Source organism: Cupressus sempervirens, chromosome 4, assembly GCF_028749045.1.
Source record: "Cupressus sempervirens isolate cs-2001-9-10 chromosome 4, ASM2874904v1, whole genome shotgun sequence".
NCBI classification, from domain to species: domain Eukaryota; kingdom Viridiplantae; phylum Streptophyta; class Pinopsida; order Cupressales; family Cupressaceae; genus Cupressus; species Cupressus sempervirens.
In genome coordinates this window covers 259,371,463-259,393,500 of record NC_143121.1, presented here as the reverse complement: position 1 = coordinate 259,393,500, position 22,038 = coordinate 259,371,463, and the positions used below count along the sequence as shown (strand labels likewise).

General features: G+C 35.6%; 1 protein-coding gene across 3 annotated transcripts in view; it reads left to right on the top strand.

The window, feature by feature from the left end:
- Window positions 1-22,038, top strand: part of LOC149560973 (NEDD8-activating enzyme E1 regulatory subunit AXR1-like) — a 134,346-nt gene that overhangs the window by 5,522 nt on the left and 106,786 nt on the right. For 2 of the 3 annotated variants that reach the window (XM_089824911.1, XM_089824910.1), the window contains exons 2-3: window positions 7,764-7,936; window positions 8,040-8,203. In XM_089824911.1, coding sequence (XP_089681037.1) covers window positions 7,764-7,936; window positions 8,040-8,203 — 337 coding nt within the window. Of the gene's footprint in view, window positions 1-6,478; window positions 6,691-7,763; window positions 7,937-8,039; window positions 8,204-22,038 lie in introns of all 3 variants that reach the window. The other variant, XM_089824912.1, reaches the window with a different exon arrangement.

The window sequence follows — 22,038 nt, the reverse complement described above, 5'->3', positions numbered from 1 at the left end:
ATTTTACCTGTAGCAACAAAACTAGCTGCATTATCAGTCACCACCTTCCCCCACCTCCTTTATGACCTCCTCAATAGCTTCACATAAGTATTTCACACTTTTGACTTGTGAGGAAGCATCCATAGACTTCAAAACCACGGTGGATCCTGAAAGTGAGAACAAAACGAAATATTTATCATTGACCAATCAATAAAACAAAATGTTAGTTATTTTATTAATTATTTAATACTTAAATTTTAGACTTTAAGAAGTAGAGGATGATGAATCATCTTCGCAAGAAACAAGAAAATTTAGGAGAGTCCTATTCCTCCTATCTGTTCATCCATCTATCATAATGGTGCAACCCTTTTGGCCCTAAGTCTTTCTATGGTCCTCTAGCTCTACATCACAGATGGGAACCGCATCAATCTTGTCCTACCAATAAGGAGCCCTGTCACATTTATAAAAATATGTAAATTAGCATATTGTGGTATCAAGTTAAAATTATAAAATTTTATTTTCAAAGTTTAATTAAAAAAATTAAAAGTAAAAACAAACTAATATAAATGTACCACCTGACTGCAATAAATGGAATGTTGCAGAAAAACCAAAGCTTGCAAATTGATCTTTTTCCATCATCATGGATCTCCTTGTTCCAACCCAAGCTCTAAAGTGAGGGCTGTGCGCTGGGAGTGGAACGTGGTACAAAAAAATTGTCCAACCTAGATTTTCTGACTCTAGGACGAAAGGTGATACCAGTATTACTATCAAGGGAAGTGCTACTAGCTGGAATAGTTGTGGAAGCACTAGCACTAGAAGAAGCACTAGGATGATAGGGAGGAAGGGAAAAACCTTCTCCAACACAACCTACTAAACCTAGGGGTGTAAAACTAGATACATATGAGAGTGGACTTTATCCAATATGAGCTAACTCTTCTATTTGTTTTTATCTTAATTCCTTTTCTTGTTCATATTTTTCTAAGGCAACTTAACAAAAATGTTTAGTCTCAGGAGTTGCAACTTTACAAGGCTCAGCATCATGTCTATGCCAGCAATATGATATTTCAATCTATTTATCCCCCCACTATGAATGAGCTCACAAAATAAGCATTTTGTTTGATTTCTACCTCTACTTGGAAAGTCTATGGTGTACTTCCAACAATCATCTTTTTGATTGCCTTTTGTGAGCTTGGATTTTTTAGGTAGAGGAGCGATTATGATTAGGGAAAAAATGTTTTCAAAATGTCAAGGTTGCTGCAATAAGACAATTATAACCAAAAATTACTATTTAAGCATTGTATTTTATGAAGATTTAAAGTAAAAGAAAGCCCATAAACATAGAGAAAAAATTCATCCAGAAAACCCATAAACATAGAGAAAAAATAGTCTAAGTCCAAAAAAATCATATCTTACCTCTTTCAAATGAGTTGTTAAGTGTTGAGAAGGGCTCTTATAATCTCTTTGATTATCTAAATGCAAGTATATAGCTGCTTCAATGTCACAAATGCAAGCTTTTTCCCCTTCCTTTCAGCTGGTTGCAAAACAAAGACTCTCTATTTCTCTTTCTTCCTCTTTTCTTTCTATCTATTTCTTACATAAGAGTGTATGAAAGCCCGTTTAGGGTTATGAGGAAAAGAAACATAAAAAAAATAAAACAAATTTTTTTTGACATCCGTTTTTTGCCCAGCTGCGGTCGGGTCATGTGCATCATGACTCGTGAGTCACATGGTCAACCAGCAGATCAGGGAGTCAGGTGAGTCACCCAAGGTGACCTGCCGAGCCAGGGTCACAACCCATTTTGACCCAACTGAGGCTACCCGACTCACTGACTTGGGCAACTCGCCTAAATCGTGATGAGTCTTGGAACACTAGTTCAGATTGCTTCAATTTCATTTTCAACCAAAAGATCTTAAATACTGGACTTGTAATGAATTCGTCATCCTCCATAATTGATGAGCAAAAATCAATCTTTCATCCTCAACCTAATTTAATGGGGTAATACTCTGCAAGCCAATTTTGTCTTGTGGTACCTGTGATCTAACATCTTTTCTTTGAGATGATGGAAGTGGTTGATCAACTTCTTCCTCAAACCCTAATTGACACATGATATCAATTGCTTCCTTTGTATACATTGTTTTCTTGTTTGCTTCTGCATAAGACACTAATTAGGGATGAATATCAATCCTTTGCCTCATATATTTTTGATAATGTTTTTATAGTCAAGTCGGAAAAGCTTATTACATATATATATCCAAACCATTTTTAAAATTATAATTGCATAGTAATAATATCCTACTTGATTAATTACAATTATAATGCCGACTGCCTTATTAAGGGAATCCCCGATCACTTTATGGTAATGGGGTGTGGTTGGAAGTCACGAACAAAATGGTTGTGACTCCATGCGGGAGTCACTCCCATTAGGGCGTGACTCCCCGCCACCCTACTTATAAAAGGTGACCTTTCTGCAATATAACAATCAATGAACACAAAATTAAAACCAGTCTTCTCTACATTGTTAGATTGCAGAGTTCACCAAGCATTCAAAATCAGATCAGTACTGCTAAATTATTATTATAGTAATGTTATTCTATTTTGAATAAAGAACAAAGTAATATCTATCTATCTATCTATCTATATATAAGGAATATAGATAAAAATAATTAGATTTCGCATACGTAGATAAATCCAATATAGATTTAACATGGTATCGGAGCTGGTTCGAGAGACAATCCAGATCAGATTTATGAAACCAATACACCCAAAATTCTGAAATCTTATATCTACCAAAATGGTGAATGGAATCAAACTAGAAGACAAATTTGAAGGTGCTTCAAACTTTGAAGCTTGGAAACTGTGAATGCTGTTAATACTAAGAAAGCATGAGTTAAAAACAATTGTAGAAAATCTCCTCCTAAATCAAATGAGAAAGATGAAAAGAGTCAATGGAAAAAGGACAACACTAGAGCAATGGAATTATTGGTAGACAGAGTAAAAAATCATCTACTACCTATTATCACAAAGTTAGACTTTGCATATGATATGTTCAAAGGTATCACAAAGTTACTCTGCATATGATATGTTTGAAGCCCTGGAAAACATGTTTGAGATCAACAACACTAGCAGAATTCACACTCTTAAAAATCAACTCTCCAATAATAAAATGAACAAAGGAGAGACCATCACCTCATACTTTATGAGGATAACGGAGTTAAAACTCTCAACAATTGGTCACATCTATGATTGTAAAGAGTTAACTATGGTAACGTTAAATGAACTCCCTATCTCATGGGAAAACTTTAGACAAGGAATAGGTGCTCATTCCAAGCTACCCAAATTTGATTGACTAAAAGCCGACTGCGTTCAAGAAGAGTGTAATCTAATATCTAGAGGAATCGGCATGGAATCCACAAATGAAGACATTCATTTTCTTACCACGAATTTGAAAAGGAAAAAGGGCAAAAATGGTAAACAATTGTTCAAGAAACAAAAATATCATTCTAAAATACAATGTTAGAGATGCAACAACTATGGTCATATTGCAACAAATGTCCTAACAAACTCAAACATCAAACTTCTTTTGTTGAAGTCAATAACTCAAATTTGGATTCAACGAAACTCGTATTCTAAAATATATCTCAAAATTTTGTGAAATTCTGTATAAAGAGGGAGTTCACGATTCTTTACCATCTGCACCTAGCCTCTTGCAAAATGAAGGTAAAACACTACCAAGGTAAACTTGGTATGATTATAATTACTGAGATTGAGTTTCAACATATTTGTTTATTGTACTAATGGAACTAATTATTAGTCATGAATGTTATTACATCATGACGAATTAATGACTTCCAAATTATTATCACTTGTATTTGTTTGAGTTATTGGAAGGTGACAATCTTACAATAACTTAATCTTCTATTATGATGGATATCTTATGATGTCTAAGCAGATCATGATAGATTATATCTTGCATGGTGGATTAAGTTCCTTAAACAGACCATGAATGTTCATATGGTAAGTATTATTAAGATTATATGTGCACATACCTTATGAACATTTTGAGTACTTGGTGAATGTCACACAACATGATGTTTAGGAGGCCATTACTCAGAGTACTTGGCGAATATCATGGCACTTGATGTTCAGAAGGCCATTACCCAGAGTACTTGGTGAATATCTTGCTATTTGATGTTAAGGTGGCCATTACTCAAAGTACTTGGCGAATGTCATGTGACTTGACATTCAGGAGGCCATTACTCTTGATATCATGATCATGAGATGATATCTAAATGGTGGATATCTTCTGATAAAAAATATTCTTAAAATTTGTCATTTCTGATATTACATTGAAGTAATATCTATTCATGTGTTTATCCTTCGTAACTAAGAGGGAGTGTTAATGTTTTTATAGTCAAGTTGGATAAAACTAATTGTAGATATATATGTACATATATCTAAATATTATGATTATGCAATTTAAATTATATATATATCATTGCCAATTTATCCAAATCATATTTAATAATAATTGCACAGTAATAATATCCTAATCGATCGATTGCAATTATAATGCCGACTGCCTTATTAAGGGAATCCCCGATCACTTTATTGTAATGGGGTGTGACGTGGAAGTCAGGAACCCAATGGTCTTAACTCCACATGGGAGTCACTCCCATAGGGAACGTGACTCCCCGTCACCCTACTTATAAAGGGTGACATCTCTGCAATATAACAATCAACGAACGCAGAATTAAAACCAGTCTTCTCTACATTGTTAGATTGCAGCGTTTACTGAGCATTTAAAATATTTATTTGTAATCAGACCAATACTGCTAAATTTTTATTATGGCAGTGTTATTCGAATAAAGAACAAAGTTATATATATATATATATATATCAAAAGAATTGGAATAGATAAATCTGATATAAATTTGATCGTAAAGAATGGAAACTTTCGATTATAGCTGAAAGAAAACAAATAGTTATCTACAGCCTAACGAAATATTAGAAACATTCTAATATTTACAATAAATTACAAATAGATAACCATTAACTGATAATAGATAACCATTAACTAATAATAGACGCTATCTATTATCGTAATAGGCTCCTGGATCCTGATTGTCTTTATTTTTGTTTTCAGCTCTGCAAGCCTTGGAGGTACATATTCAGGCCTTTTCTCAGCGGTAGGTGCTTTACCATATATTCTTTCAAAGTTATCAAACATCAGATGCATCCTTTTTATTTCATTTGTCTCATGTCAGAAGAGACCCTAAAAACTTGGGTCTGCTTTTGTCTTCTCTTCCTCAATCCTTACATGATGGCCTTCTTCGTTCTTCTAGGAATTGTTTCAGACAAATTGGGGCAATTTCTCACTATGTCTTCTTTGTAATATATTTCATGAAAATAGTCGCCTCTTGTAAGCCTCTCATTCTTCAGCCTATCCATATATTTCTCAGGATCAATGGCCTCACTTTGGCACACCTGAAATTATATCCTGGTTTTATGTGCTCTTGGATTTTCTCCAATGTATCATAGCCAATTATAAAGTTAATATATTTGACACACCGTGGCAGATGGGTACCCTTCCTCTCTTCTTTCATAAACTCCTCCATCCAATTAACTGACACATGAATTCTAGGAAGGCTAGCCTAGGAGAAACAACACAAGGTAGGAGATGTGGTGCTTGAGGGTATCCATATACTTTGATAATATTGAAGTATGCAAAGAAGAATTAATCTCCAAAGTTGTGAACATGGTTCTTATTAAGTCTGATATCCTTTGATCTGAGCAAATGCATGATCATTGGTAGAAGCCTACTGAGAAACAGTCCGCACCATCCCATTATTTTTCAGAATAAAATGCTCATGGAACACTATTTAATCTGTATTGGCATATCTCCTATCCCACACAAAGGTCGAACATTGCACAGGCTCTTGCTTGCCAGCCTTTTCCTTTTCCAACGTTTTTGGGTCTCATCCAGACTCATTTTGAAACAGTCTTAGGTTGCACAAGAGAGAACAATATCTGACACTAATACCATTATCTTTCTCGGCCATTTTCATTAATCCCTTATGTATCTCAGTGAAGAGATATGAAGCAAAATCATATTCTACATTGACATTAGGATTTTAAATATGCATTGCCATGAGAATCATATATACAGGCATCTTAGATGTATTGGCTGAAATTTCAGCTATCCTGTTCTTGAAAATTTTCTTCCCCATCTCATTACACTTGAGTGTTTTCCTTTGTGCCTTGTGTTCTTTACCAAGCCTGCCTAAGTTAACCATTGTGCCTGTTTAGGTTGAAGCAATTTATAATTGCATTGAAGCTCAAATCAACCAAAAGAGAACTATCGTGTCCTTCGATTGTTTTGTAAATAAAAAATTGATATCTCAAAAGAGAAAATGGGAATTTTATAGCAAAAGCATGATGTAAAAATGCATTGTAACCAATGTTTTACCTGTTTTGACATTTCTACCAATTTTTTCCGCAGCTATGAAAACAGGATAGTTAAACTTGTGAAAACCCGCTTTGTGGGAAAAATCGAGAGTATTCAGCAACATGGAGAGTAACTTGTAGAGTTTGCAAATTTTGTGCATAACAATTTGGATCAGGAGGTAATGCTGGAATAGTTTGGAATTAAAATGCTGAGCTGCCATGTTAAATCCAAGCATTTCATTGTTGGGCACAAAGTTCATATATAAGGTGCAATTTTGTTCTCTGTTTATTGAATCAGTGAATTTTTTTGATAAATATTATCACTTTAATATTAAACATTGCATTCATTCTGGATATCTCTTATTGAGTTGTTCTGGTTAGTGGTAAAAATCTGTGAATCTTCCCATATTACATTTCAACTCATGTGCATATAAAAATCGCAAGGAAGCAGAGTACAAAAATTGGGTAATCAATTTCTTACAGCTAAAAACCATTGATCAATAATATGCAAACTGTTTTGTCTAAAATTTACATGGCCATTTGTTGAACTTGGAATGAAAGAAGGGGGGTTTTGTGTTTATCAATAGCAGGGGTTTTTACATATTGCAGTTTTTACCTAGGAGCTGCGCTTCAATATTCTCCTACATCCAATTCTTTAGAGAAAAAATTATGCATCCATCGATTATAATCTGAGAATATCCCCGCCACTCTAGGTTTTTACGATGCAGAGATTTAGCTAACTTCCTACCTTCTAATGGCATCAATGTTTTTGCATCTTCATTTGACTTCAAGCCAAGAAAGTAAGATACACCTTTACTGAAAGACCAATTATTGAGCAGATGATCTCCTCTGCCCATCCTGAAAAGGATAGCCTTTGCCGTAACATCAAAGTTCAACTCGATATAACATTCCTTAGGAGGATACTGATGACGGCAATGTCTATGCAGGCATCAAAAGGGTGTATGACATGATAGTTTTTTACATAAAAAAAATAAAATAGAATATAGTTCTATTTCGATTTTTTATTTAATTATTAAATATAAAAAACAGTCATAGTGGCACTCTTAGATGCCTTTATAGACAGTTCCACTGATGACAGCTAGAACAATACTTTGATTTTATGACGATCCTATGATCAGGGAAATGATAATTTCTTTTATAATTATAAATGAACAAATATTCACTCTATTTACATACTTAAGCAAAGATTATGATTTAATCATCTGGATGTTTGACGATTCTGTAACAGAGTCCCAGAGACACAAATAATTATTAGAACAATTGTGTGTCTCAAGAAATTCTACTTTGGATTAAATAATTTTACTGGAATGCTAATGCAGAATATGGGGAGAGCAGGGACAATCAGCTCTTGAGAGAGCAAGCGTTTGTTTGTTGAATTGTGGCCCTACAGGCTCAGAAACATTGAAAAATCTTGTTTTAGGAGGTGTAGGAAGTGTCACGGTTGTTGATGGATCAAAAGTGGAAATGGCAGACCTTGGAAACAATTTCTTGGGTATGTCTTTTGGTTGTTTGGTACAGCTTGGAATTTGGTATTAGATTTAGTCTTGCCTCTTGTAGAGGAGCTTACATTACTTTTGGACCTTTGGTTTGTGCAGTTGACAATAATAGCATTGGCCAATCGAGGGCAAAGTGTGTATGCGCCTTTCTGCAAGAGCTAAATGATGCTGTTGGAGCTAAGTTTGTGGAAGAGTCACCGGAGGCTTTACTTGAGAGAAACCCTTCATTCTTCTCCCAATTCACTCTAATTATTGCAACACAGGTTAGTATCTTTGAAATTTGAACAGAAACAGACACCAGCACTGCTAGTTTGAAGATTGAAATGCTGTTTAAAGATAATATAATTGTGTGAGGATTACATAGAAAGTTTTCTTTTTTCTTTTGGTTTTGCAAAATAATTTGGAATCTCTCTGAATATCATCCCAAGAAAGAATATGGAATTTTCCCTGTTAGGGATATCTAGAAATTCCATCAATTTCTTATGCTTGCAATATCTGATCTTTGTAAATGAACTAGTCTAGGAAGATAACAATATCTTAATGAAAAGATTGACTATGTAATGTTGTTGGCCATGCACGACCAACCCAATTTTCAATTTTTTTTAAAGCACCATCATGCACTCCTACCTGCCCAATCACAAAAAATGAGTAATTTTTCGATTCTGCTAGAGCTGATTTAGAATCCTTTTGTCGGCCTTGATGGGTTCCTAATTCATAAAATTATGACTTCCATTTATGAAGATTATTGGGAACTCATGTCCTGATTTCTATGATGACCGTGGATTTAGAAAAGGAGGCTTGATATTTCATGCAATGGACTGAACACGATTTGAAGGTTTGAAGGCTTTATTTTCTCTTGGATGCAAATGAAGTATCAGACCAAAGATTTGGACTGGGGCCTAATGACTGCAAAATGTGACTAACGTATTATATACAGTTGAATAAAGAGCATACAATTGAGTATACCAATAGTTCAACCTTTATGAAGAACAATGTTTACATTGGATTGGATTCAAATCTTGAGAAATCAATATACAGAGAAAGAAGGATTGTTTTGCTGGGTAAAAGGCAATTTAAAAAAAAATGTGGTTGAGAGATTTATTTATTATTCAAAATTTGAAGCAGACGATTCCATACTGGTGATATTTGTTACTAATGAAAGGATTTGAAGCATACAGGGCATTTGTATAAAACATTCCAGTGAAATAGAGGAGACATGAGTGACGGTTATGTTTCAGATTTGATTGCAGTGCGCAGTTTGCAGACTGTTACATCATCCTCAACCAAATCTTCAGCCACAACACTGCTATTGGGCATATTAACATGTTGATGTCGTGCCATCACTTGAACAAAATGTTAAGGAGGTGCCTTGCTTCTTGAGTCTTCATAGCTGAGGGAAGATTTCTGCCATGATTAAATATGAGTATTAGTAAAACATACACCCAAAAATGTTTCAATCGCATTAGGAAATATTGAGTCAATGGTGTCCATTACTCAACAACCAATCTTGAATCTCTATGCCTTGAATTAATTCCTGGGTGTCGTTCCAAATGAGCCACCGTAGACAGTTATGGCAGAAGTCAAAATATAATAAGTGTTCAGTAAGTGTTTGACACAGCAACAGCAAAAGACAAGGCACATAACGATGATTCTGGCTGAGCGGTAACAATAGCTGGAAGGTGCTATTTCTCACAAAAAAGTCGCACTGTATTGGAGCAAGAAGGAATAATGATACAAGAGCCGCTTCAGATTGGAGATTTGAATTGAACCGTGGAACATTGGAAGTTCTCATATGCCTGTGAAGACAAGTCCTGAAAGAGAAGTTTCAGATACAGAACATAGATTACCGGCAATCATTTCTGTATTATGCTGTCGGGTCTCTCTAAAGAAACGTGTCATCAAAGTTGCCAACAAAAACCCTTCAAAAGAATGATGCTAGTCGACTGTGTATTTATGATAGATAGAAGCATAAGAATCCATGGAGTCATATGGAATATTGAGCTCTGCCAGTCTTAAAAGCAATCAAGCCGTAAGTATAGAAATAAGCAACCATCAGCGAATAAAGACAAAGTCATAGCCGGCCCTCAACATCATAACTTCATATATAGTAGTTGTGCCAATGTTTAACGGGAATATCATCTGACTTGGGTTCATATATTCTTTAGTTCTTCCAAGAATACACAGTATGGTGATGGTGGTCAGATATTAGTACCATCATCAGCAAAATATGTATGCTCTGAGTCATGATGAATAAATGTGACATAAAATGAATTAAGGATCAAAATTATATTATTGTCACCGCTGCTGACTCATTTCCATATCAAAGCTACCTGTTCATGGAATATGTTTAAGTTCTGCCGCATTGCCATCTATGTGCCAGCAGAATTAATGTAAAATGGATCTAAAGACAACGCAACAAACTGTACACTATCATATTATATATATACAGTTGTGCATGCAGCTACATGATAAACAAGATTCATGGCATCGGGAGCAGCTTGGCACACCGTAGAAGACATCTTCAAAGGGAAACAGGGACAAATCTTTGCCAAATCATCTTGCACCGTGGCACAATAATTCATATAGTATTTCAAAGATTATTGGCTAAATTATTTTATTTATTAAGTGATTCTATATGTGTTTAAGAAAAAATTGGCAATTAGTTATATCAAAAGGGTGCGATTTATTTGTAAGAGGAAATGACTTTTGGATTTGAAAAGTCATATTCCTTTAAATGGTAAGATATAAATAATGAGAGAAATATGAAAAATAGAGGACATTTGAAAATACATTCTGCAAAGAAGTATTATATATTCAATTGTGTGGAGGAATAATGAACCTAAAATTTAACTTTGTAATATAAATTCAAATATAATATTTTAATTATAAAAAAAAAGCCTTTTATTTTTATTAAAGGCATGGAGATTTAAACTGCAGTTGATTCGTTCTATTTTGTAAACAATTTATGTTAGATAAGTGGATGAGGTTATCTAAGGCATTTTAAACTTGATGATCGCAGATATTGTGAAATATATAATTGTTTTGGAATCTGTGTCTAGTCTGTCTTCTCAACTTTAGGAGTTAAAACACAATTTGGATTAGTTTAGATTTGCGTGTATATATTTGATCCGTCGAGTCTTGATTATTAAATTGTTTATAGTCTATGTGCATAGAACATTATAAAGTTGTACGTTATAATCTTTATTGTAGTTGACTCTATTGCCCAAATAACCTAAAGCACTAGTCTCTTTATCATTGAAATATTGGATTTATATTTGAAGTCAGAAAATCTGTATCTTCCTTCTTACAAACTTCAAATCCATTATTAAAACCTTATACAATTCATTCAATTCAAACACTCAACATTTAGTTTCATTTTAATTGAGTTCAAGGACTTTGCCAACCGAAAAACTCTCACAAAGCTTAAATTCGCTATAGAAAAGCCTTGAGTCAAGCAGTCAGTGTTTGAGGTGAAGGTTAACTCGCCTGGGTATAGTGGAGCCTAAAGTGTAGGGGAATCAAGGTGATTCTCGTTTGTTGGCCAAAATTGATTGCGGAATCCTATTGGAGAAGTGGTATGCTCTTGGATTTCCAATCTGCGGTATTGGGAACCAACATGCCTAATCATAACTTCCTGTTGCCCATCATAATCAATTTTTGTGCCCAAAGACACATGTTATTTGTTTTATTATTTGACTAAAGAAAGTTGTGGAGTCTGTTTGAACCATTGAACCAAATACAAAAGTTCAAATGCTCAAAGTTCAAGGGTTCCAGACGGTTGGTTCAAAAGTCAGAGGTTCAAAAATTCGAAATGCCTAGGTTCAAAGTTTGAAAGTTCAAGGGTTCATATTTCCCTTCAAGTTCAAGAACCTGAAAGTTCATCAGCTTCATAATTTCCCACAAACAAGAAATATTAAAGATATCCAAATGATAGAATCTCAAGGTGGGCACATTCTTATAGAAGTTAAACTTGGAACTCATGTGGCTGGTGAAGGCATGATTCATGAAAATGGTTGGTTCTTAAGACTCAAAGGGTCAAAGTTCAAAATGACACGTTCTTGATTAGTAAATGAGCTTTCATACTTTGTTCATAAAGCTCCAAATCACAAACGCTGTCCAAGGCAGATGCAAACTGAAATAAATTTAAAAATGGAGTATTGAAGGAAGAGGACTTGTGTCGGGATGTACATGAAATTGTTGAGAAACATTCTTTGTTTCATTGGAATGAAGGCTGGCTTGGAAAGATGTACCAAGAGGAGGGAGAAACTATTTTGAATACTGGGGGAAAAGCAATTAAAAATTTATGCTTCAAAGATGATAATTTACTTATTCTAAACACAAATGCCCGCGGTGGATACCATGTTCATAAGATGTTGATGAACAAAAGTTTTGTACCCGGGCACAATTAGATCAACATTTATCAAAAGAGGAACATTACAGAGGAAAGTGAAGGGTTGTATTGTGATACAACTTTTGACTTGTATGGATGAATCACATGAGGCAACGATATCTGTGGGGATCAAGAATTTGATGTAGAAATACGTTAAAGGAAATTGGGCCATGTTCTAGTGATCAAAGCTCTTGAATCTTTGTGCAAGGATTTTTGAATTGAAGGTTGATTAGGCGGGTTCACTATAGTGGAACTCTTGGCGAACAGTCATTGTTCAATAATGTTCCAATGGAAGATCACATAATCCAATGTATTCATTTGGTAAGAATCTGTATGAAAGTGATGGTAATTTGTTAGATGAGAGGCAAAATATACAACAACATGACTCTACACGATTGCAACATCATAGGCATTATGATGGAAATCTCTTCATTACGTGATCTATTCATGCCAAATCAAACAATCATCTTTGGTATCTTTTACAACCAATGTTATGGAGACCAAAAAAAGGCTTGTGGGTTACATACACTCAACCATACTGACATTACAAAAACATAGTGGTAATTTCATGTACTGTATGAAAGTGATGGTAATTTGTTAGATGAGAGGCAAAATATACAACAACCTGACTCTACACGATCGCAAAATCATAGGCATTATGATGGAAATCTCTTCATTACGTGATCTATTCATGCCAAATCAAACAATCATCTTTGGTATCTTTTACAACCAATGAGATGGAGACCAAAAAAAGGCTTGTGGGTTACATTCACTCAACCATACTGACATTACAAAAACATAGTGGTAATTTCATGCCCCATCTGAGTGCGCAAAACCAACAGTGAGCATAGCCGCAGATTGAGAATCACATTTAGCAAAATTTGAAGGAAGCATTGGAGTGATAGATATATCTATTATTTGTTGAGAAATTTAGCCTTATAGTGAATTGAATATCATACTGAGATATCTCTTCATATACTTGAGAGCGTAATGTGTTCTACAAATCCTCCCTAGCTAAGAGAGAGTATTAAAGTTGTAGCTTTTGTCGGATTAATTCGATCTAACATACATTGTTGTTATTGGTAATCATCATTTCCTATATATATACTTATCCATGTTAATAATATATATTATTGTATATAATACATATATATTATTGTATATATATATATATATATATATATATATAATATATATATTGTTACACATTATATTATATATATGGTTATTTATATTAATATATATTAACTAGTGATGATTAATCGTAGAATCATGTCTCTCCATGAGACATGTCTCCCCTCATATTTAATAAGCCTTCAAATTGCATTTAGAAAACAATCAATTACAATGTGGCAATTGCTAGTACGTTTGCAGCGATCTTAGAAAATAACATGGTATCACAGCCAAGTTCCTTTTAGAAAGCTTAAATATCTTGAAGGTAGATCTCAGACAAAGATTGCAGAAGAGTTATTGAGTAAATCAATGAAAGATGCAGCAAAAATGGAGACAAAGAATTTTATTAATCAATAAGAGTCATGATTGGTTCCACCTAGAGATACCCAATCACCCCATATGGAAGGGGGGGAGTATCGAATAAGAAGAAATGAAAACACAAAATAAAATAAAAGGAATCTGACGTATGACCCCGCAAGAATATCAATCACCAATATCATGGAACATTGACAAACGAGTAGATGATATCACCAAAATACCTGATATCGTGCAAGTCATAGGCCAAGAAATGAATATCGAACAAGGAAGGAACAATATATGGAAAAACATAACAACAGATTGGAAATTGAACCAATAACATATGGTGAAGGATTATTTCTACAATTAATATGGTCTAACGCTATCATAGAAAGGAGATTGAATATCAATGTAGGAGTTACCTTAATGAATCAGACATATGACTTTGTACGATCCTTATTTTCATGCAATAATAACATCACTGACTTATAACTGGTAGTCGTGGAGGGAGTCGAGTGTACACTAGACAGTGTTACCTAGGAATGGATATACTAGTTAAATCAAATTCAACATTCAAGTTCCACAAATATAGAAAATTAAAATTGTAACTGCAGTTAGGAGTAGCCACAATATGAGATAGCGTAGGAAACTATTATATGTTTCATTGCTATTCTTCAGTAGACAAGAGGATAGAACAATGTGAGAATTGCTTCCATGTGCACATTAAGGAGAATGAAGTAGAGAATCGAGAGGAATAATAAGGAAGAAAACATTCTCAGGGACAATGGCACAAAGTACCCTCAAAAAAGAGATTAGGGTTTTGACATACACACATCAGACTTATCCTAGAATATCACAAATATCTTTTCAATTATAATCATGCATGAGATTTTGCCGCCAGGTATACCCTTGGCATTAGTAACGGTGTATAATATTTCATAATGAAAACACATTAAAGAAAATTGAGAAGGAAATAAAAACAAAGAGGTTCAAAAGGATATTCGTCATGGACTACTAGACATATGAAAGGCGGACTTTAATTAGCTCCACCCGTCCAAAACTCTGATGTAGATTATACACATGTCAGCGGTGAAACGACCTGTCACTCGCTTGAAATAACAATGGACTATTAAAAAGAGAGTTATTCCAATAATATAGGCAACATACCCCATTCAAACCATGTTTTATGTGGTAGCCAACCTAATTATGAGTCATACTTTGACTTTAGGAAAATACTATCACCCATCCGTGAATTCAATTACGTGTATACCTTCAAATGTGTGTCGTTAACCCGAAGGTAAGAGGAATATGGATTGATGTGGAAAACAATCAGCATGTGGATCCAGTAGGGAAGGAGGAAATAAGTTTAGAGGGATCAAATCGCGAGACAACGCATCCAATGGGTACAACATGGGGTCTAGAACCATCGACGGACAAATCAAATAAACCACTGAACAAGGCAATAAAGAAAGATACAAACGAAGGAGGGGAAAAGTAGACATAAAATCATATTATTTAATACAATAGCTGTTATTCAATTAGACTGATGAATATGAGGATGTAATCAGATCGACAAGGTGGAGCTGACTAACCCTATGTCCCTATGCGGTTGCTTAAGTTCAATTTTTGCTTAAATTTAAGCAGCCTGAGTGTTCCCATGCCATTTTTCAATTGTGGGAGAAGGATAATTTGGAATCTATCGCTACTTTTGTGGAGCAACCATTGCTTAAAATATAAAATTAAGCATTGAAAAAAGTGGGGGGGCTGGACTAAGCAGCTGCTGCTTATTGAAAAATGTGAGATGTGGCTCAACGAAACATTTTCCCTCTCCTTTATTGCCTCCTATTTTTCCTCAAAATATTTATTTATAAAATTTCTTATTTAAATTTCATTTTAACTTTTTATTTTGGATGGTTGCTAAGAAATAAGCACCAAAAATCAACAAACTTGGGGCCATCAGCTCTACAAAATGCTCTAAAAAATGTTGAGCAGCAGCTGCTAGCTAAGATAAGCATGACAGCTGCATGGGGACTTGCCCTAAGATGAGCATAAAGAGATAAATAAAGTCAAGGGCAATACGTGTAAGCAGATTGAAAGATCCCTAATAGATGCCCTTGCTGATCAGGCAGATTTCTGATTTATAAAGCCAAATAATAAATCCAATGCAGTTCCAAGGAGCTTACATCCAACAATGATGCCAAACTGCTGCAAATGGCAGCCGTAAGACTGCAATGAATCGCGTCCCAGCTGAAAGAATCAATTTGTAACGTTGAAACCATAAATCTGCAACCTGAATCCACAATAAAGAATGGTGTACTCTATCCCTGATAGCAACACACACTGTCTGAAGAATCCAATGCCAATAACTGCTGAGGGCTACGTCCCAGCCAATCTAGAACCTGGGGTTTGCGTCCCAGATGAAGAATTGCTCTCTCAGAGCCAATTCACAAAAACAAGTTTTTCAATATGCAGAAGATAATAAGAAATTAGGTCTCCATCTCCTTATATCTCCTTCCAATTGTAAATTGAACCCTAAAGGGAAATTACACTTTGCCCTTTAAATAAAATATAATAAAATAACATTTTCCCAATTAAAGTTGTCCATGCTATAGGGAAAACATTACTTTATTAAAATTCCATAGCCGAAGGCACCAAAAAGTCTACAGATAGTAAAAATCATGTATAATAATTCGAGACCTTTCCAACGAGCTATACCACATAGGTGTACCTGATCAACTGAAGCCAAAATTCCCTTATTACTCCAAAATGGTTATATTATTAACCTTAATTTAATTTATTTAATCACCAACTCAGGAAATATTTAAATATATTAAAATATTTCCCAAATGGTCCCAAAAGGCCCAAAATGACCAATCAAACATGAATCTGACCTTGTCACCTATCTGTGATTGATGCCGAACAAGATGGGTCAACTCGCAGTCCATCCCTAAAATCTAAGGATGCTCCTAAAAAGTAGGAGACAGCCCCAATCAACCAAAATTGAGTCCCAATGACTCCCCTACTGTGTGCACCTCTGAGAGAACTGTCATTGAACTGGGAGTTCCTCCTAAAAAATAGGAGATGCACTCGAAGTCTCCAAAACGTTCGCCAAGGTCTCCAAATGCCTCCTAGACCACTCCTAGTCAATCCCTACAAATTAGGAATCCCTCCTAAATTGTAGGAAACTGTTGTCTACTGCTCCAAACTACTTGGGAAGCTCATGCATGACTCTCAAAGCCCCTGGGTTGGTTCCTTCTATGCTCTACTGGCCTATGAGAACCAGATAATAGACCAACCTTGCTAAAAATGTTGTCACTAAGGAAGGGCAGAAATTGGGGACATGACAGTCCTCCCTTCCCAAAGATTGCTTGTCCTCAAGCAATGTCAATCCAACTCCACAAACATTAGACAAGTCCATACCATAACCAAGAATGATCCCAGGGTCCCAAGCCATCCTGGAAGGTTTGTAGTTCCATCTTCTAGAAACACTATCCTGCACTGCACCTAAACAGAACCAAACTGGAACACTAAAGGCGGAAACTCTAGTAAGCCAACATTGGCTTCCACATCCTCAACTATTGAACTGCAAATCCAAGTGATTTCAGGATTCCAAATCCGCCTCAAAAGGGAACCACCATGCTGACGCTTCGTCACTCTGATATAAATATTAGTGAACCACAAGTTGTAAAGCAATTCATTAGGACCCTGAAGCATCAATGTATCAATGAGACCAGGGCCCGGATCCCAAACCAAAATACCAAATGTACTGAATGAGATGAAGAAGTATCTCAACCGCACTCCATGAAACATACATACAATGAAGTAGACTAGCAAGGTGTGAAAGTGAACTCCCATAAACCAGTATTCCAACCCACATGACCACCTAACAATGCTGCTATAATTTTGACCAGCAACTCGAATGATATCATAGACGTTATCATACCAATTCCAAACAACAAATGTCCCAAAGAAACACTCCTCAATGCCCTCATACTGAATCATGGATGTAGTCAATGCCAAGTCAAGTAGTAAATGATTCTAGCTTGGACAGCCACTAGTCCATAAGGAATCAAAGACTATAGAATCACCAATCAACAAGGATACCATTGCCATATCAATGGATGTAGATGACAAACTCAAAGATGAAGTATGTATGCCATCATAAGAAAAACCAAAGCATGTGTCATTTGTACCCAACATTGTAGGATTATCAATTCCTGAATCCCATATCGATCTGAGAAATGTTGCTCCACCCAACCATTGCGCTACTCTGATGTAAACATCTGTATACCAAAAGTGAAGCAACTCAATATGAATCCACTGAAGAAATGCCCAACACATGTTGATACCAAGATCCCAAATCTTTGCACTGACACATCCCTCCGGCATGTTGATACTCATTATGTTGTTGTTGTGAAACTGTACCTCATCCAACCAACTAAGAACTTCACTCCAAATGAAGCCACAATTACTACCAACAACCAATGCTGTTAGGAATTCACAAATGAGCCAATCATCGGCAAGGAAAGTTTGTTGAATACTTTTCCAACTCTTCCAAACAGCTGCTGCAACTTTACCTATATTTTCACAAATTAGTGTGCTTTCAGTAAAGGTTGTTAAGTAAATGTTTTGTTTAACCATGTAACCAACGAAGTCCCTTATATTCTGATCTTGAAAGCCCAATGTAATATTTAAAAAGTCTGAATCTTTAATCAAAAGGTACATCGCTGCCCTATCATATGGAAGAGGTGATAAACCCATTGATGATTGAGAGATGTTTCTAATTCTCAACAAAGACAGGCTCTTTGTGGCTGGTCCACTAGGTATGCAACTTAATATGTCATCAACTCTTGGTAGGGAAGGATCAACTTCACACTTGAACACCCCAACTTGAATGTAACCAACCCAAGGTTCAAAGTTTGACTCATGAGATGAAAGAGAATTGCTGTTCAAAGTCAGAAAATCAGAAGTATGTTCATACCTTTCCACAATGTTTTTGCGTTCTTCTCTTGCCTCTCCTTCCAAGGTAGGTGACTCCTCTAAAGGTGTTGGTCTATGGGGTGTGTTCAAACGAATATAACATGTCCCATTAACTGCCTTAGCTGCCCAAAATCTGATCCATACCTCTATCTCCATAACTGATTCCATTACTAACAAACTCCAAGGTGTAGTATGCCAAACAAACCAAACATTATCAAAATGCAATATCTTCTTAGTAAGCAGCCTCTTAGTCTCCCTAATCATCTCTTTAAGATAAGATGCTTCATATGATCTTAACAATTGTCCTTCCATTGTAGATGATGCATGACTAACCAAATCAGAATCAATAATGTTCCATTCCACACAAATGAAAATAACACACGTGGCTGGTCCATCAAACGTGAAACTAATATCATTATTGTTTGGAGCTTTTAAGGGGCTCTTTAAAAGAGGAACGTCATAAACTTCATGATGCAAACTAGACCAAACTGAGTTTTCTAAATCATGACTCTTTTCCTCTTCACACATCTCAACATGCTCTTCTTGTGGAGTTACCTCAAGAAGCTCTTCCTTTGTATGCTCAACATCCTCACTTTCTTCTCTTGGAAGAAATAAGGATCTAATGTATGACTCTCTTTGTCTTCTTGCATTATCAAGCTGATTGCATCTTTCCTTGACCTCTTGTAAGTGTTGTCTTGCTTGGGCAGCAATCATCTTGGCCTTCTTAGCTCTATGTGACCATCCATTGCACATCTCTTGAGCCTTTTTCACATCTTCTAAAGTGGGGTAAACACAATCAAAACCTTTGTGGTTTGAATCCACAATATAAATCTCATGTGCAACACACTTAACCTGAGTACCATCATAGGAAGACTCAACAACCTCATTACCTTCATGTGAAATGGATGATACCACATGACTAGAGCTACTGTTGCAAAAATTAGAATAGGTATCAGACCTTGGAGACATGCTTTTAGCATCCCTAATAGAATGATCCATGATTGTAATCTCTTCCATTTTGTGATCAACTTGATGAATCAATGGTGTGCTATGTGTCTCCTCCTGATCTAGAGTTATTTCTTCTTTAGGAATCCCACATGATGACTGACTTTTGTTTTTCATAGGCTGCAACTCAAATGATAACACATCTTCATGCCTTTCTTCTGCATACCCTGCAAGTGACTGATCCATTATGGTGTTTTTATCATGAACATGGATAGGTTGACACAAATCTTCTTTCTCACATGAAAACATATCATCAACTATGGCATGGTATTTCTTTTTTGCAAGCTTAACCTTATGACAAATTTTTGGATGCATGTCAATGTAATCTTTGAAATGAAAGTTCTCCCTAACATATTGAGGAAAAGTATTATACTCCTCAAGTATGCTAATTACTTCCGTTTTCCTGTCTAGTGGCAATGGATCCTTTCTAGAAGAAGATGATGATCCACTAGCATGTCCAAATTTCCTTGACATAGAATCATTGAACTACTGCAATTGAAGTTTGAATTTTTGTTGTGACTGTTCCCATTCTTTCCACAGGGTTATATCTCTTAACAATTTTGCCATAATGAACTACCACGCTGACGAACTGAAACTAACATGCCAGAGCAAAAATCGACTATGTATTACTAATATGAATCATCAAAACTTTTGATCTAGTACCCAGATGCCAAAATGAATTATCAAATTTTTTTAGCCAGTACCCAGATGCTGAATTGAATTATCAAAACCTTTTATCCAATACCCAGAGGCCAAAATGAATTATCAAAACTTTTAAGCCAGTACCCAGATGCTGAAATGAATTATCAAAACTTTTTATCCAATACCCAGATGCCAAAATCTGTTGTGACAATTTCTCACAACCCTACAGGCTGGCAGGATGTAGGCTCTGATACCACTAAAAGATCCCTGATAGATGCCCTTGCTGATCAGGCAACTTTCTGATATATAAAGCCAAATAATAAATCCAATGCAGTTCCAAGGAGCTTACATCCAACAATGATGCCAAACTGCTGCAAATGTCAGTCGTAAGACTGCAATGAATCACGCCCCAGCTGAAAGAATCAATCTGTAACGCTGAAACCATAAATCTGCAACCTGAATCCACAATAAAGAATGGTGTACTCTATCCCTGATAGCAACACACACTGTCTGAAGAATCCAATGCCAATAACTGCTGAGGGCTACGTCCCAGCCAATCCAGAACCTGGGGTTTGCATCCCAGATGAAGAATTGCTCTCTCAGAGCCAATTCACAAAAACAAGTTTTTCAATATGCAAAAGATAATAAGAAATTAGGTCTCCATCTCCTTATATCCCCTTCCAATTGTAAATTGAACCCTAAAGGGAAATTACACTTTGCCCTTTAAATAAAATATAATAAAATAACATTTTCCCAATTAAAGTCATCCATGCTATAGGAAAAACATTACTTTATTAAGATTCCATAGCTGAAGGCACCAAAAAGTCTACAGATAGTTAAAATCATGATTAATAATTCGAGACCTTTCCAACAAGCTACAACACATAGGTGTACCTGATCAACTGAAGCCAAAATCCCCTTATTACTCCAAAATGGTTATATTATTAACCTTATTTTAATTTATTTAATCACCAACTTAGGAAATATTTAAATATATTAAAATATTTCCCAAATGGTCCCAAAAGGTCCAAAATGACCAATCAAACATGAATCTGACCTTGTCACTTGTCTGTGACTGATGCCGAACAAGATGGGTCAATTGGTAGTCCATCCCTAAAATCTAAGGATGCTCCCAAAAAGTAGGAGACAACCCCAATCAACCAAAATTGAGTCCCAATGACTCCCCTACTGTGTGCACCTTTGAGAGAATTGTCATTGAACTGGGAGTTCCTCCTAAAAAATAGGAGATGCACTCTAAGTCTCCAAAACGTTCGTCGAGGTCTCCAAATGCCTCCTAGACCACTCCTAGTCAATCCCTACAAATTAGGAATCCCTCCTAAATTGTAGGAAATTGTTGTCTACTGCTCCAAACTACTTGGGAAGCTCATGCATGACTCTCAAAGCCCCTGGGTTGGTTCCCTCTGTGCTTTGCTGGCCTATGAGAACCAAAGAATAGACCAACCTTGCTAAAAATGTTGTCACTAAGGAAGGGCAGAAATTGGGGACATGACACAGACCTACTGCTAGCAAGAGAGATAACTATGAAGGATGACCAATTATTACAAGAGAATAGATTCATTGGGAAGAAAAGGATTATACACTTCCATCAAT